General features: G+C 34.6%; 1 protein-coding gene across 3 annotated transcripts in view; it reads right to left on the bottom strand.

Annotated features, from left to right (window-relative positions):
- Window positions 1–13,059, bottom strand: part of TEX9 (testis expressed 9) — an 81,831-nt gene that overhangs the window by 56,445 nt on the left and 12,327 nt on the right. For all 3 annotated transcript variants that reach the window (XR_006344189.1, XR_006344188.1, XM_043921182.1), the window contains exons 3-5: window positions 11,850–11,913; window positions 10,239–10,318; window positions 428–473 (exon numbers count right to left, since the gene is read on the bottom strand). Coding sequence is in view for 1 of the 3 variants with exons in the window: in XM_043921182.1 (XP_043777117.1) it covers window positions 428–473; window positions 10,239–10,318; window positions 11,850–11,913 (190 nt within the window). In the remaining 2 variants the exon portion in view is untranslated. The remainder of the gene's footprint in view (window positions 1–427; window positions 474–10,238; window positions 10,319–11,849; window positions 11,914–13,059) is intronic.

Below are 13,059 nucleotides of genomic sequence, written 5' to 3'. Positions count from 1 at the left end.
TTGTTCAGACACGTCTCCATGTATACTATCCCCTGGGTCTAAGACCCCCATGGATGGAATCTATACATCCCAGTATGCCCAGCACCTGGAATAGTGATCTCTACACACTGTAAATATTTAAACAAATGGATAAACCTCCCAAGTCACCTTCACTGTTTTTAAATTCTTTTCTTTTTCAGATATTCCATTTAATAAATTGGGGCTTCAGAGAGAAAACTAAAAATTAATGTATCTTCAAACTGTTCAGGGAAATTATGAGACAAAAAAGGATTCATTTTATGAGCAATATTTCATAAACATATCTTTTAAATATCAAGGCTAATATTCTATATTTATAGAGTCATACTGTTTTGTATAAGAAAGACACTAAAAGCCAACCTAACTTCTACAGACTGTAATCACATTCACAAAAAGTTTAAATTCATACCTTAGTTTCTGAATGTAAATGAACTGTCCCTTCAGACAATGGACGTCTACAGATAAAAAATAAACATCATATATTAACAGTAGATGGTACTGAGACATAATAAAATTCAACAGCAATTATATCTGAAAGGAAAATATATAAAACTATCAAGTAGACTTTGCTATAATTCTAATTATACACATGTTAATTTACTTTGAGTGAGTGTCACAAACAAGAAAAGTGCTTTGGTCAAATAATTTTGTCTTTGAGAAGAAACACTATAAGTGCCAAATTTTTTGTAGGAAAATGTAGTACAAATTTTAATGAATTGAAATCACAATGAGTAATATTGGCTTCACACAGGAATCATCTATTTTACAAAATGATTCACCACAGGGCTTTATATTGTAAAGTCCCTCAATGTTATTGTTTGTCTCACACATTTAAAAACGTAAAAACTTGATCAGGGTGTTTTTCCCCACTATATTATGAACTCCATGAGGGTAGCAATCATACTCCTGCCTTGTTCACTGCTCTATGCCTAGTCCTTGGCATAGTACCTGGCACATAAGCTCTTAACTTGGCACTAAATATTTGTTAAATGTATAAATAAATATATCTAAAACACATTTGTACGAAGTTTTTGGCTTAAAACACATAATGTTTGTGGGAGTCTGCAAACTATGGCCCACAGGCTTAGTCACCCACATCCATTTATGTACACACTGTCCATGGCTGCTTTCACACTACAACAGCCAAGTTGTAGTTGTGACAAAGACTGTATAGCCCACAAACCTAAAAATATTTACTATCCGGCTCTTTACAGAAAAAGTGTCTACCCATGACCAATTTTCTAGATCATCCCCAACACATGTATTAATATTTCTAAAAACCAGCCACTTCAGTATCTATCATTGCTATTAAAAAAACACAAAACCCCTCCATATGTTCTGAGGACTCCTAACCAAAGTAGAGAACATACAAACAAAATTACTTTCTATCGGATGCCACCTACAGCCACCTAATAGCTATACTTTTTGTTCAATGCTAAACACAAAGATATACTTAAGATAGATATTAAATATAGCCTCTTAAAGAACTAGAAACTGCTCTGGGAAGCGGGGGGGAAGGATTTCAAAATATCTTAAAATTAGAGACCAGAGAATAATTCTCATATATGACATGAAAATGCTTCCAAACTTTATTTATTTGGCTGTGCCAGGTCTTAGGCGCTACATGCAGCACATAAGGGATCTAATTCCTCCACCAGGGATCCAAGCCTGATCCCCTGCATTGGGAGCATGGAGTCTTAGCCACTGGACACCAAGGAAGTCTCAGTTTCCAAATTTATACAAAATTAAGTGATCTCTTTAAATCATTCTTATTTTAAATCAGTTATTTGCCATTTCCTTACATTTTTCTACATCTTCCATTTCTCCCTGCCCACATACCATACACACATTCATAAGGACCAAAAGACATTTAACAGTTATCTGTCTCCCTCAGGTTTAGCAGAGTGCTACCACTTTAGCAGAGTACTTTAGTACTACTTGAGTACTTTACACTACTTTAGCAGAGTGTATTTCCATCAAAGATAATTTCCACAGTATTCAGATTATTTTTGGTAAACTTCTTGGAAGGTTTGTGTGTAATGTGATTAAAATAACTTGTTTGGTAAAGCTTGCTTCCAGCAGACTGAAGGATAGGCACGCTATACTATCAGGAAACTGAGGTCTGGTTTCCCTATCATATTCACACAGGGGAAGTAACCCTGGATGGTGAAGACCTATTACAATAAATACTGTCTGACTACAATAATTTAATTCAATTATCACTGTTCCAAGCTGAAACAGATTTGTCTCTTCACAGAATTACCTCCCATCTTTAGTAATTTCCAACCATCAAGGGCCATGTTTCACATGGCAAAAGCCATCTGTTCAAACACTAGCATTAAAAAAAAATGGCCACCTGATCTAGGTAAGCAGAGGTGTCATCACCACTTTGCACTTAGGAAAATTTAGTGAAAGAAAAACAACAGATTTATTTTCATGCTTGTAAAAACAGTCTCTCACTTGTTTCAACAGAAACCAGAGATTAGCAGTTGTTAACATCAATTCAATCTTTTTTATTTACTGGATAAAAACTGTACTTAATGGTAACTTATATTTTGGAATTTTGGTAACTGTTAAACACTATCTTCCATAAAATATCAGAAAGCATTATGTACAATATGGATATGTAGTTTCATGTTATATATTATATATACACACACAGAAATGTATATATCAAATGATGATATAAAGATATTTTTACGGAAAAAAATTTTAATTTCAAAAACATATTAAAAATATGTTCTTTTAATACACTAGGCATTAACTCCTTGGGAGCAGAACCTAGTCTGTTTACTCATCCCAGTATATCACCAATACATTAATTTGTTCAAAATTTATTTTGACCTAATTTATTTTTGGCACTAATAGTGTTCATTATTATTTTTTTAGACTTACTGAAATAAAATTTACATATGGTAAAATATACCTTTTTAGGTATACATTTCTATAAATTTTACAAAATTATGTCATGTAACCATCACCACAACCAAGATAAAGAACATTTCCATCATCCCAAAAAGTTCCCTTGAGCCCCGTTTTAGTTGATTCCTTTCCCAAGTCCCACACAACCACTAATTCAATTTCTGTCCCTATAGTTTTACCTTTTTCAGAATGTCAAATAAATGAAATCGTACAGTATGTACATTTTTCAGTCTATCTTCTTTCACTCAGCATCCATGTTGTTGCTGTTATCAGCACTGCATTGCCTTTAATTGCTAAGAAAGACTCAATTACATGGATATACCATAATTTGTTTATCCATTCACCACTTGATGGATGTTTGAGTTGTTCCCAGTTTGGGCAATTATGAATAAAATGGCTATAAATGTTTGCATGCAGGTTTTGCTTGGACATATGTCTTCATTTTTCTTGGGTATATAGCTAGAGGGGAACTGCTGGACTGTATGCAATAATTATTCTTGACTAAACGAATAAGGTCCCAATATTTCAAATATGAGCCAAATATACTGCCACTTAAGTAATACTGCTTTGCTGTTTCCAAGGCCTTTAAGGTGTTTAAACATTAAACTCTCTCTGTGCAACTCTCATTGTCTGCTTCTTCATCTTAGAAGACTGAGAGATCTCACAGCTATTCTAAGATTTAAACAATCACAAGCGGTTTTAGTCCACCATTCTTAATGTTCTTTTGCTGATAACTCTCTCAAAAGTTTCTTACCCATTTGATTCCAGTCAGTTACATGTGCCATTACCACACTCATAACTCTTTAAGACTACTTCTTTCCCCTGAACTCCTCTCTTTCTCCCTTCCTCCCACCTCTTCCCCCAAACTCAGTTTAAAAATAGGTTGCTTTGAGGTTGTCAAGCTTCTATGAGGGGACTACTACCTTTAGTTAGATCTTTACTCTGAGACATTTTATCCAAATGGATAAGTTCACTAGGTATAATTTAAAATGATCCTTGCCCCCAAAAACCTTAATCCACTGGCAACTTGTATCAATAGTTGTGATAAAAATTTTTTAGCATTTTAAGTATGATCTTTGCCACAAAGATGAGCTTTAATATTTAATAGACTTTTATCCCTTAAACATTTTTTCAATTTTATCTCATAATTTCTTAGGTCTAAAAGCAGTTAACTCTCCAAAGTTAAGGGTGATCACGACAGTGTAGTACTGGCATAAGAACTGATACACAGATCAATGGAACAGAACCGAGAGTCCAAAAATAAAGCCATTTTGTATGTCTCCAGTCAGGTGATTTTGACAAAGATGCCAAGACCATTCAACAGAGGAAATAGAATGAAAGCTGACCCTTATCTCACACCATGTAAAAAACACTAACCATGTAAAAAACATTAACCCAAAATGGATCAGAGACCTAAGTGAGGGAGAGAGGGCCCTTTTTTTCCAATGTTCCACATTGCCACCCAGTTTATTCATAAATATTTTTTTTTGTTCCCTAATTTCTTTAGACATATCTAAAAATCACTGCAGACTGTGACTGCAGCCATGAAATTAAAAGATGCTTACTCCTTGGAAGGAAAGTTATGACCAACCTAGATAGCATATTAAAAAGCAGAGACGTTACTTTGCCAAAAAAGGTCCATCTGGTCAAGGCTATGGTTTTTTCAGTGGTCATGTATGGATGTGAGAGTTGGACTGTGAAGAAAGCTGAGTGCCGAAAAATTGATGCTTTTGAACTATGGTGTTGGAGACTCTTGAGAGTCCTTTGGACTGCAAGGAGATCCAACCAGTCCATCCTCAAGGAGATCAGTCCTGGGTGTTCATTGGAAGGACTGATGCTAAAGCTGAAACTCCAATACTTTGGCCACCTGATGCGAAGAGTTGACTCATTGGAAAAGACCCTGATGCTGAGAGGGATTGGGGGCAGGAGGAGAAGGGGATGACAGAGGATGATATGGCTGGATGGCATCACCGACTCGATGGACATGAGTTTGAGCAAATTCCAGGAGTTTGTGATGGACAGGGAGGCCTGGTGTGCGGTGAAACATGGGGTCACAAAAAGTCGGACACGACTGAGCGACTGAACTGAACTGAAAGTTCATATGAAATCTAGGGGGGAGAAAAGATCTAATATACCTTATATCTATTAATTTATTTATTTTTACCTAATTTCACATGCAATCTTAAAAGAAAAAAGGTACAGTTCATGAAGACAGGTTTAGAAATCTTATCAACTGTAGTGTGGATCTCAGGGAAATCCATCCATCTGTGGGTCCTAGATAAGCTTCCAAACTACTTTAAGCTGTAGTTTTCTCATTTATTTTGTTTTGCAGTTTCCTCATTTTTAAAATGAGGAAAGTAACACTGATTTCAAAATAACACTTTGAGAACTAAATGAAATAAAGGAGGTAAAAGGTTTACATTGTATCTGACTGGTATAAGCCCCCAATTATTAGTATTTTTATAACTTACATTATTTTTCAAATTATAGATTTCCAATACTTACATACAAAAAGATATAAACAGATCCACATACACTATCCAGTAAAAATGGTGTTATCCCAGATTTCAAGCTATTATACAAAGCTACAGTAATCAAACAGTATGGTATTTGCATAAAACTGACACATAGATCAATGGAACAGACTACAGAGCCCAGAAATGAACTTGCTCAATCAATTTATGACAAAGGAGCCAAGGGTATACAATGGGAAAATAGTAGTTTCTTCAATAAACAGTGTCAGGAAAAATGAACAGTCACATATAAAAAAATGAAAATGGACCACTATCTTATACCATACACAAAAAATAAACTCAAATGGATTAAACATTTGAATGGAAAACCTAAAACCATGAAACTCCTAGAAGAAAAACATGGGTGGTTAGCTCCTCGAAACTTGTCTTAGTGATTATTTTTTGGATTTGACACCAAATGCAAAGGCAACAAAAGCAATAATACACCAATGGGACTGTATCAAACTGAAAAGCTTTTGCACAGCAAAATTTTTTAAAAAATCAGCAAAATGAAAGGTAATTTACTAAATAGGAGAAAATATTTGCAAATCATGTATCTGGCAAATGGTTACTATCAAAAATACATTTTAAAAATCTCATTAAACTCAAATAAAATAACCCAACAAACTGATTTAAAAATGGGTAAAAGATGTGAATAGACAGTTTCTAAAGAAGACATATAGATTGCTAACAGATGCATGCAAAGATACTCAACATCACTAACCATCAGGGAAATATAAATCAAAACTTCAGTGAGATATTATACCTGTAAGAATAGCTATTATCAAGAAGATAAGAGATAACAAATTCTGGCAAGGCTGTGGAGAAAAGGGAAACCTTGTACACTGTTGTCAGGAACATAATTTGGTACACTCACTTTGGAAAGCAGTATAAAAGTTCCTCAAAAATTAAACATAGAACTATCATACGAGCCAGCAATCTCACTTCTGGGTATTTATGCAAAGAAAATAAAAACACTATATATATTTTTTTTTTTCTTTTTTTTTACATATATACACCTCCATGTTCATTCCAACAGTATTTACAATAGTCTAGATATGAAAACAACCTATATGTCCATCAAGGGATGAACAAGCAAAGAAAAATGTGCATGTTCTCTCTCTGATATTACAAAGATGCAAATACTAAAATATTCTATAAATTATATATATATATATATATATATTATTTGGCCATAAAAGAGAATGAAATCTTGCAATTTGTGACAACATGAATGGACTCGAAGGCATTACACTAAGTGAAATAAGTCAGAAAAAGAAAACTACAAAGTGATCTCACTTATATGGAGAATCTAAAAGCAAACAAACAAAAGGTAGTTGCTAGAGGCTGGCTGGTTAGGAGTAGGTGAAATGGGTGAAAGGAGTCAAAGGGTACAAACTACCAATTATAAAATAGATAAGTCACAGGACATAATGTTCAGCATGGAGACTATACTTAATAATACTGTATTATATACTAGAATGCTGCTAAAAATAAAAGGTAGATCGTAAAGGTTCTCATCACAGAAGAATGGTTCAAGATGGCTGTGCAGAAGGACATGCATTCGTCTCCTCCTGCAAGAGCACCAGAACTGTAGCTAGCTGTTCAGTAATCACCAACAGGAGCATGCTGGAACCCACCAAAAAATATAGCCTATCTCCAAAGACAAAGAAGAAGCCACAGTGAGATAGAAGGAGGGGTGCAATCACAATGAAACTAAATCCTATACCCGCTGGGTGGGTGACCCATAGACTTGAGAACAATAATATCAAAGAAGTGTTCGCATTGGTGTCAAGGTTCTGAACCCCACATTAGGCGTCCCAGCCTGGGGATCCGACAAAGGGACTGGGAATCCCCAGGAAATCTGCTGTGAGGGCCACCGGGTTTTGATTATAGGACTTCAGGAGGACTGGGAGAAACAGAGATTCCAGTCTTGGAGGGCACAAACAAAATTTTACATGCACAAAGACCCAGAGGAAAGGAGCAGGACTCACAGGAGACTGAACCAAAACTACCTGCTAGTGTTGGAGGGCCTCCTATGGAGGTGTGAGTTGGCAGTGGCTCATCACAGGACGGGGGCACTGGAAGATGCCCCTTGCTGTAAACCCTCTTGGAGTTCACCATTAACCCAACCACAGAGCCCACAGACCCCAGGGCTGGGTCAGGCCAAACCACCACCAGGGAGGGATGCAACCACACCCATCAGTAGATAACTGGATTAAAGCTTTACTGAGCAAGGCCCTGCCCACCAGAACAAGACCCAGTTTTTCCCATCACCAGTCCCTCCCATCAAGAAGCTTACACAAGCCTCTTAGCCTCATCCATCAGAGGACAGACAGAAGCAAGAAGAAGCACTGTCTCACTAAAACAAAAACCATATTACAGACAGTTAATCATGATGAAAAAGCATAAAGTTACGTCCCAGATGAAGGGACAAGATAAACCCCCCTCCCCCAAAATTAAATGAAGTAGAGAGAGGCAACTTCCAGAAAAGGAACTCAGAATAATAATAGTGAAGACAATCCAGGATCTCAGGAAAAGAATGGAGGCAAAGATTGAGAAGATGCAAGAAATGTTTACCGAAGAACTAAAGAACAAACAGAGATGAATAATACACTAGAAGGAATCCCTAGCACAGTAACTGAAGCAGAAGAACAGATAAATGACCTGGAGGACAGAATGGTGGAAATCACTGCCACAGAACAGAACATAGCAAAAAGAATGAAAACAAATGAAGACAGCCTAACAGACCTCTGGGACAACATTATATGCACCAACATTCGCATTAGAGGGTTCCCAGGAGGAGAAGAGAGAGAGAAAGGACATGAGAAAATATCTGAAGAGATAACAGCTGAAAATTTGCCTTAATATGGGAAAGGAACTAGTCAACCAAGTCCAGGAAGCACAGTGAGTCCCAGGCAGGATAAACCCAAGGAGTAACACACTGAGACACATAGTAATCAAACTGACAAAAATTAAGGACAAAGATAAAATATTAAAAGCAACAACAGAAAAACAACAAATAACAGATAAGGAAACTCCCATCAGGCTATCAGCTGATTTCTCAACAGAAACTCTGCAAGCCAGAAGGGAAGGGCATGGTATGTTTAAAGTGATGAAAGGGAAGAACCTACAACCAAGAATACTCTACCCAGCAAGACTCTTCTTCAGATTTGACAGAGAAATCAATAGCTTTCCAGACAAGCAAAAGTGAAAAGAATTCAGCACCATCAAATCAGCTTTACAACAGATGCTAAAGCAACTTCTCTAGGCAGGAAACACAAGAGAAGGAAAAGACCTACAGAAAATAAACCCAAAACAATTAAGAAAACAGTAACAGGATCATACATATCAATTCATTACCTTAAACGTAAGGATTAAATGCACCAACCAAAAGACACAGACTGGCTGGGTAGATGAAAACACATGCATGTACATACTTCCACCCACTTACCACATCAGTCTGGTTAACAAACACCCAAACACCTAAGTTGTATGTAATTATTTTATACTGTTAAGTTAATCATATTCCCATTATGGCTTGCAATTGTAATTATCTTTTATTTTTTTGTCTGGCCATTGATTGTGAAAACTGATAAACATATTTTACCATTGTGATTATGTAACTATTACTCATTTAGTACCATTGTATCATGATTGGTCAACAGAAAAATAATAGAACTCTGTATCACCAAAACTAGGATCTAACAGAAAAATCTGTAATCACTTTATAAAATCCAGATGCATTTCAGAATTATCTTGAAACTTATTAACTGTTTGAACACAAAACATGTGAATGATGGGGTTATTGTGATTGTATTTACCCTTCCTTTGAAAGCCTCAAGGGATTTGGGCTGGTGGGTTTGGACAGGTACACATGGGGTATAAAAGATTTTCACAAATGCTGGTCGGGGCCCTTGGCTAAGAGGAGACTCTGCCTTGGGCCCGCCGGTGTAATAAACTGCACTCCACTAAAAAAAAAAAAAAAAAAAGGAAAAAAAAAATGCTCAGGTATTGCTTTTTTTCTCCAGAGCTCCAGATATGTTTCTAATGAGTAGTCATGTTTAAAAACAACTGGACTATCTGATAATCTTTTACTTTTATCTAGTTTGTTTCACTTTTTCTATTTCGTACTCAATGCTCCCATTTCATTTATGTTTTCCAATCTCTCCATCTCTTCTTTTTTTTTTTTATGTTCTTTCTCATGCTATCAAGTGTAGTAGAAAAGCTTTTGTATACATATATATAAATATGTATAATATATGTATTTTGGAAAACTTACGAATTTTTGCCTAACTAAAAATTTTACGACATTTTGATTCCACTTGTTTAACTTCGTTGAATAGAATGCTAGATTTCTAATTAAAAAACAGATATGCAACAAGCAACAAAGGTTTACTGTATAGCATAGGGAACTATAGTCAATATCCTGTGATAACCTATGATGGACAATGATTTCAAAAATAATATGTGTATTTGTAAAACTGAATCATCTTGCTGTGCACCTGAAACATTGTAAATCAACTATAGTTCAATAAAATAAATATTTTTTTAAAAAAAGGTTTTCATCACAAGGAAAAAAGATTCTGTAATTATTTACGGTAATATATTAAGTAGACTCACTGTGGTGATCATTTCACAATACATATAAATACTGAATCATGCTGTATACCTAAAACCAATATAACAATGTATGTCAATTATTATACCTCAATTTAAAAAAACTTAAAGCATTTACCCAGTAAAAAAACATTTTTAAGTTGTTTGAGAATATAAGTCACTTACCTAAAGCTGTAATCATCTTTGTCTACATATGATTTAATTTGTGCTGAAACAGACTTAGATCGTACTTCTTGCTGATCTCTCTAAATAAAACAAAAGTAAGTCATAAAGAAAAAAAATTCACAAAACTAGGATATATTCAAGTGCCTTTCTGATCATTAATCATTTCAGAATTGTCCATGATTTCTATAAAATCAAAGCACAGAATTCTCAAAGCTATGGTATCAAAATAAGGTCTGTAACAATGTAGTTTCACCTTTCATTCATTCTTGGTTAGGAAAGTCACTCTAAGGGAAAATTGTAAGAATGTTAATACCTCTAAATGATCTTAGCTGACTTCTTCCCAACTATATTAGGGCTTCCATCTTGTGTAACATGCAAAAGAAATAAAGTTTGCAAGAAATGAAAACATAAATTCATTTAATGAATAGAAAAATTTGTCTCAAATCAGACAAACTTCAATGTTATGATGACCAGACAGAAATTAAAGTGCTAAAAATGAAGCAATAAGATTGAAGGCTTTTGAAGATTATGTATCAGTATGAAAGTAAGAAAACAAAAATGCAATATGGCAATTAGTCAGAGGACTAATGGATTTGATCAGAATACATAATGAATCCCTCATTCTACTATAATGTGGGGTTTCTTTGTTCAAATTATTTTCTGGCTCTTCAGAACAGACACAATCAAAAGATGTGATAAAGTATTTATTTTTAAATAAAATATTTAATTACAAATGCAACTAACAAATCTGTAACCATTATCTACATCTATTACCTGAAATGTTATGTTCCTATACTAACAAATAATGATGGTTCTGTCTAAGGCATTAAAATAGTACCTATTTTTCAGTGATCCCGTCAACTCTAAAGTGAGATGGGGATGGGGTTTAAATGAAAGAGAATTATAACTGAATTAAAACAAAAAATGAAACAAGTTTGAAAGCAGCTCTAAGGAATACTACTATAGCCTATCAATTAGGATATTTATTCCTCTAAGGAATACTACTTATCCTACCATTAATAATGGGAAAGCTGATGCTTAGGGAGGGACATTTAAAGAAGGAATAGCCAATTTGGTAGTCAGAATGGGGCAAATATCCTTATATTCTCTAGTAATATCGCCTCACCACATTTTCCTGACTATAAATCTGATTATGGACTAGCCCTAAGAATTTGAGTTATATCTAACTGTAGAGTTTAAGAAACAGATTGCCATCTGAGCATTAGTGATAATCATTATCCTTTATTCAACTTCTGTCCAGAAACCATATCCTTACTGAATTACTAGTACTAATTCAATATAGCTACTCACAAACATTAATCTTAAAATAGTAGGAAATATTATTAAATATTAACATAGCTATTAACTAGATGATTGGAATATCAAAACGGAAAACACTTTTTCAGTAGCTTTTAGAAAGTGTGTGCTTCTCAAAAACATATATATGCATATATACACATACCTATGCACATATTGATTTTCAATTTATAATAATTCACTGAACTGAAAATTTATGCTTTGGGCACTTTTTATATGTATGCTATACCTCAAATTAAAAAGCAAAAAAACAAGCACTGACATGGAAATACTAATAATTGTACATTTACTTACTATTACTTCCTCAGCTTGTCGAACCAGATCAGCTGTTTTTGCCTCTAATTCTGCATTTAAACGTCTAAAAGCAGAAAATAATTTAATAGCTGTGATATGCTGAAGACTGTAACACAAAGCTAAAGAAACTGAATTTCAATAACCACACTTCAGTGAAGTCAACAAATGCCAAAACATACACATGACATTTTTACTTAAAAATTAACATAACTATTAGAAAGATTATCTCCAAATCCCCATGATTCCTTCTTCTTTGTGCTGGAAATTCAAATGGTGTAAATATTAGCCTCTCCATATATTAGTAAAAATATTTCATTACAAGTGCAACTAACATTGCCCTTACTTCAAGTAGAATGATTTATTTGGAAAGAATAAACTGGGTGGGTTCAACTCAGTGTCACTCTTCATGTTCTTGGGATTCTGAGGGGGCTCACTCAGTTATATACTTCAGTACAAGCTTCATCAGAAATACAAGCAATTCCTTTGACCTCCACCTGCCATTTCTCTTTCTTCCATCTATCTGGAATCTAGCAAAGAACAGGAATATTATTTGGTCCCATTAAGACTGTAAGAATACCAATGCCACTGAAGGAAACTGTTTTGCAAGGAAAAATTGCCCATAATCCTACCACCAATAGCAGATGATTTTTAGTATTCCCTTAATTTTCATCTGTAAGCATATACCCAATATTGTACTGTTCCCCCATAACAATATAGATGGGATATATTTACCTGTATATAAGTTTTAAAATTAATGCCTTAAATGGCTATAAAATATGCTGAAGAGTTGAATTCAACATAGTGTACTAAACTGTTCCTCTTGTTAGTTCAAGTTCCCTTCTCTGTTTTAAAGGTTAACATTATAAAAACATCTTCAAAAGCATATAACTTAGTTCTATTCATAGGTCACATTTCTAGATGATGTAGGCTCTTCTGAAGTTTTATGAAGAAAATATGCAAAACACTTTTTAAAATGAGATATCTTGTGTTTTTAGATATGTAATTTAGAGGTAATGCACACCAGTGACGACCCCCACTCCCAGAAAGAAAAAAAGCAGTATCATATCCCTTCTTAAAACAGTCTGATGTTTCAAGAAGTATTTTTATACCCTAGGATGAGTTAATCAAAAGAAATAACATCTAATGCAGTCTTAAAGTTGTATTCAAGATGCCTTTACCTGATTTTCCACATTTCCCTAACAAGAACCAT

Source organism: Cervus elaphus, chromosome 12 (genome assembly GCF_910594005.1).
Source record: "Cervus elaphus chromosome 12, mCerEla1.1, whole genome shotgun sequence".
In the NCBI taxonomy this organism is placed as follows: Eukaryota; Metazoa; Chordata; class Mammalia; order Artiodactyla; family Cervidae; genus Cervus; species Cervus elaphus.
Note: the sequence above shows the minus strand (reverse complement) of the source record. Positions and strands in the feature narration are given on the sequence as shown.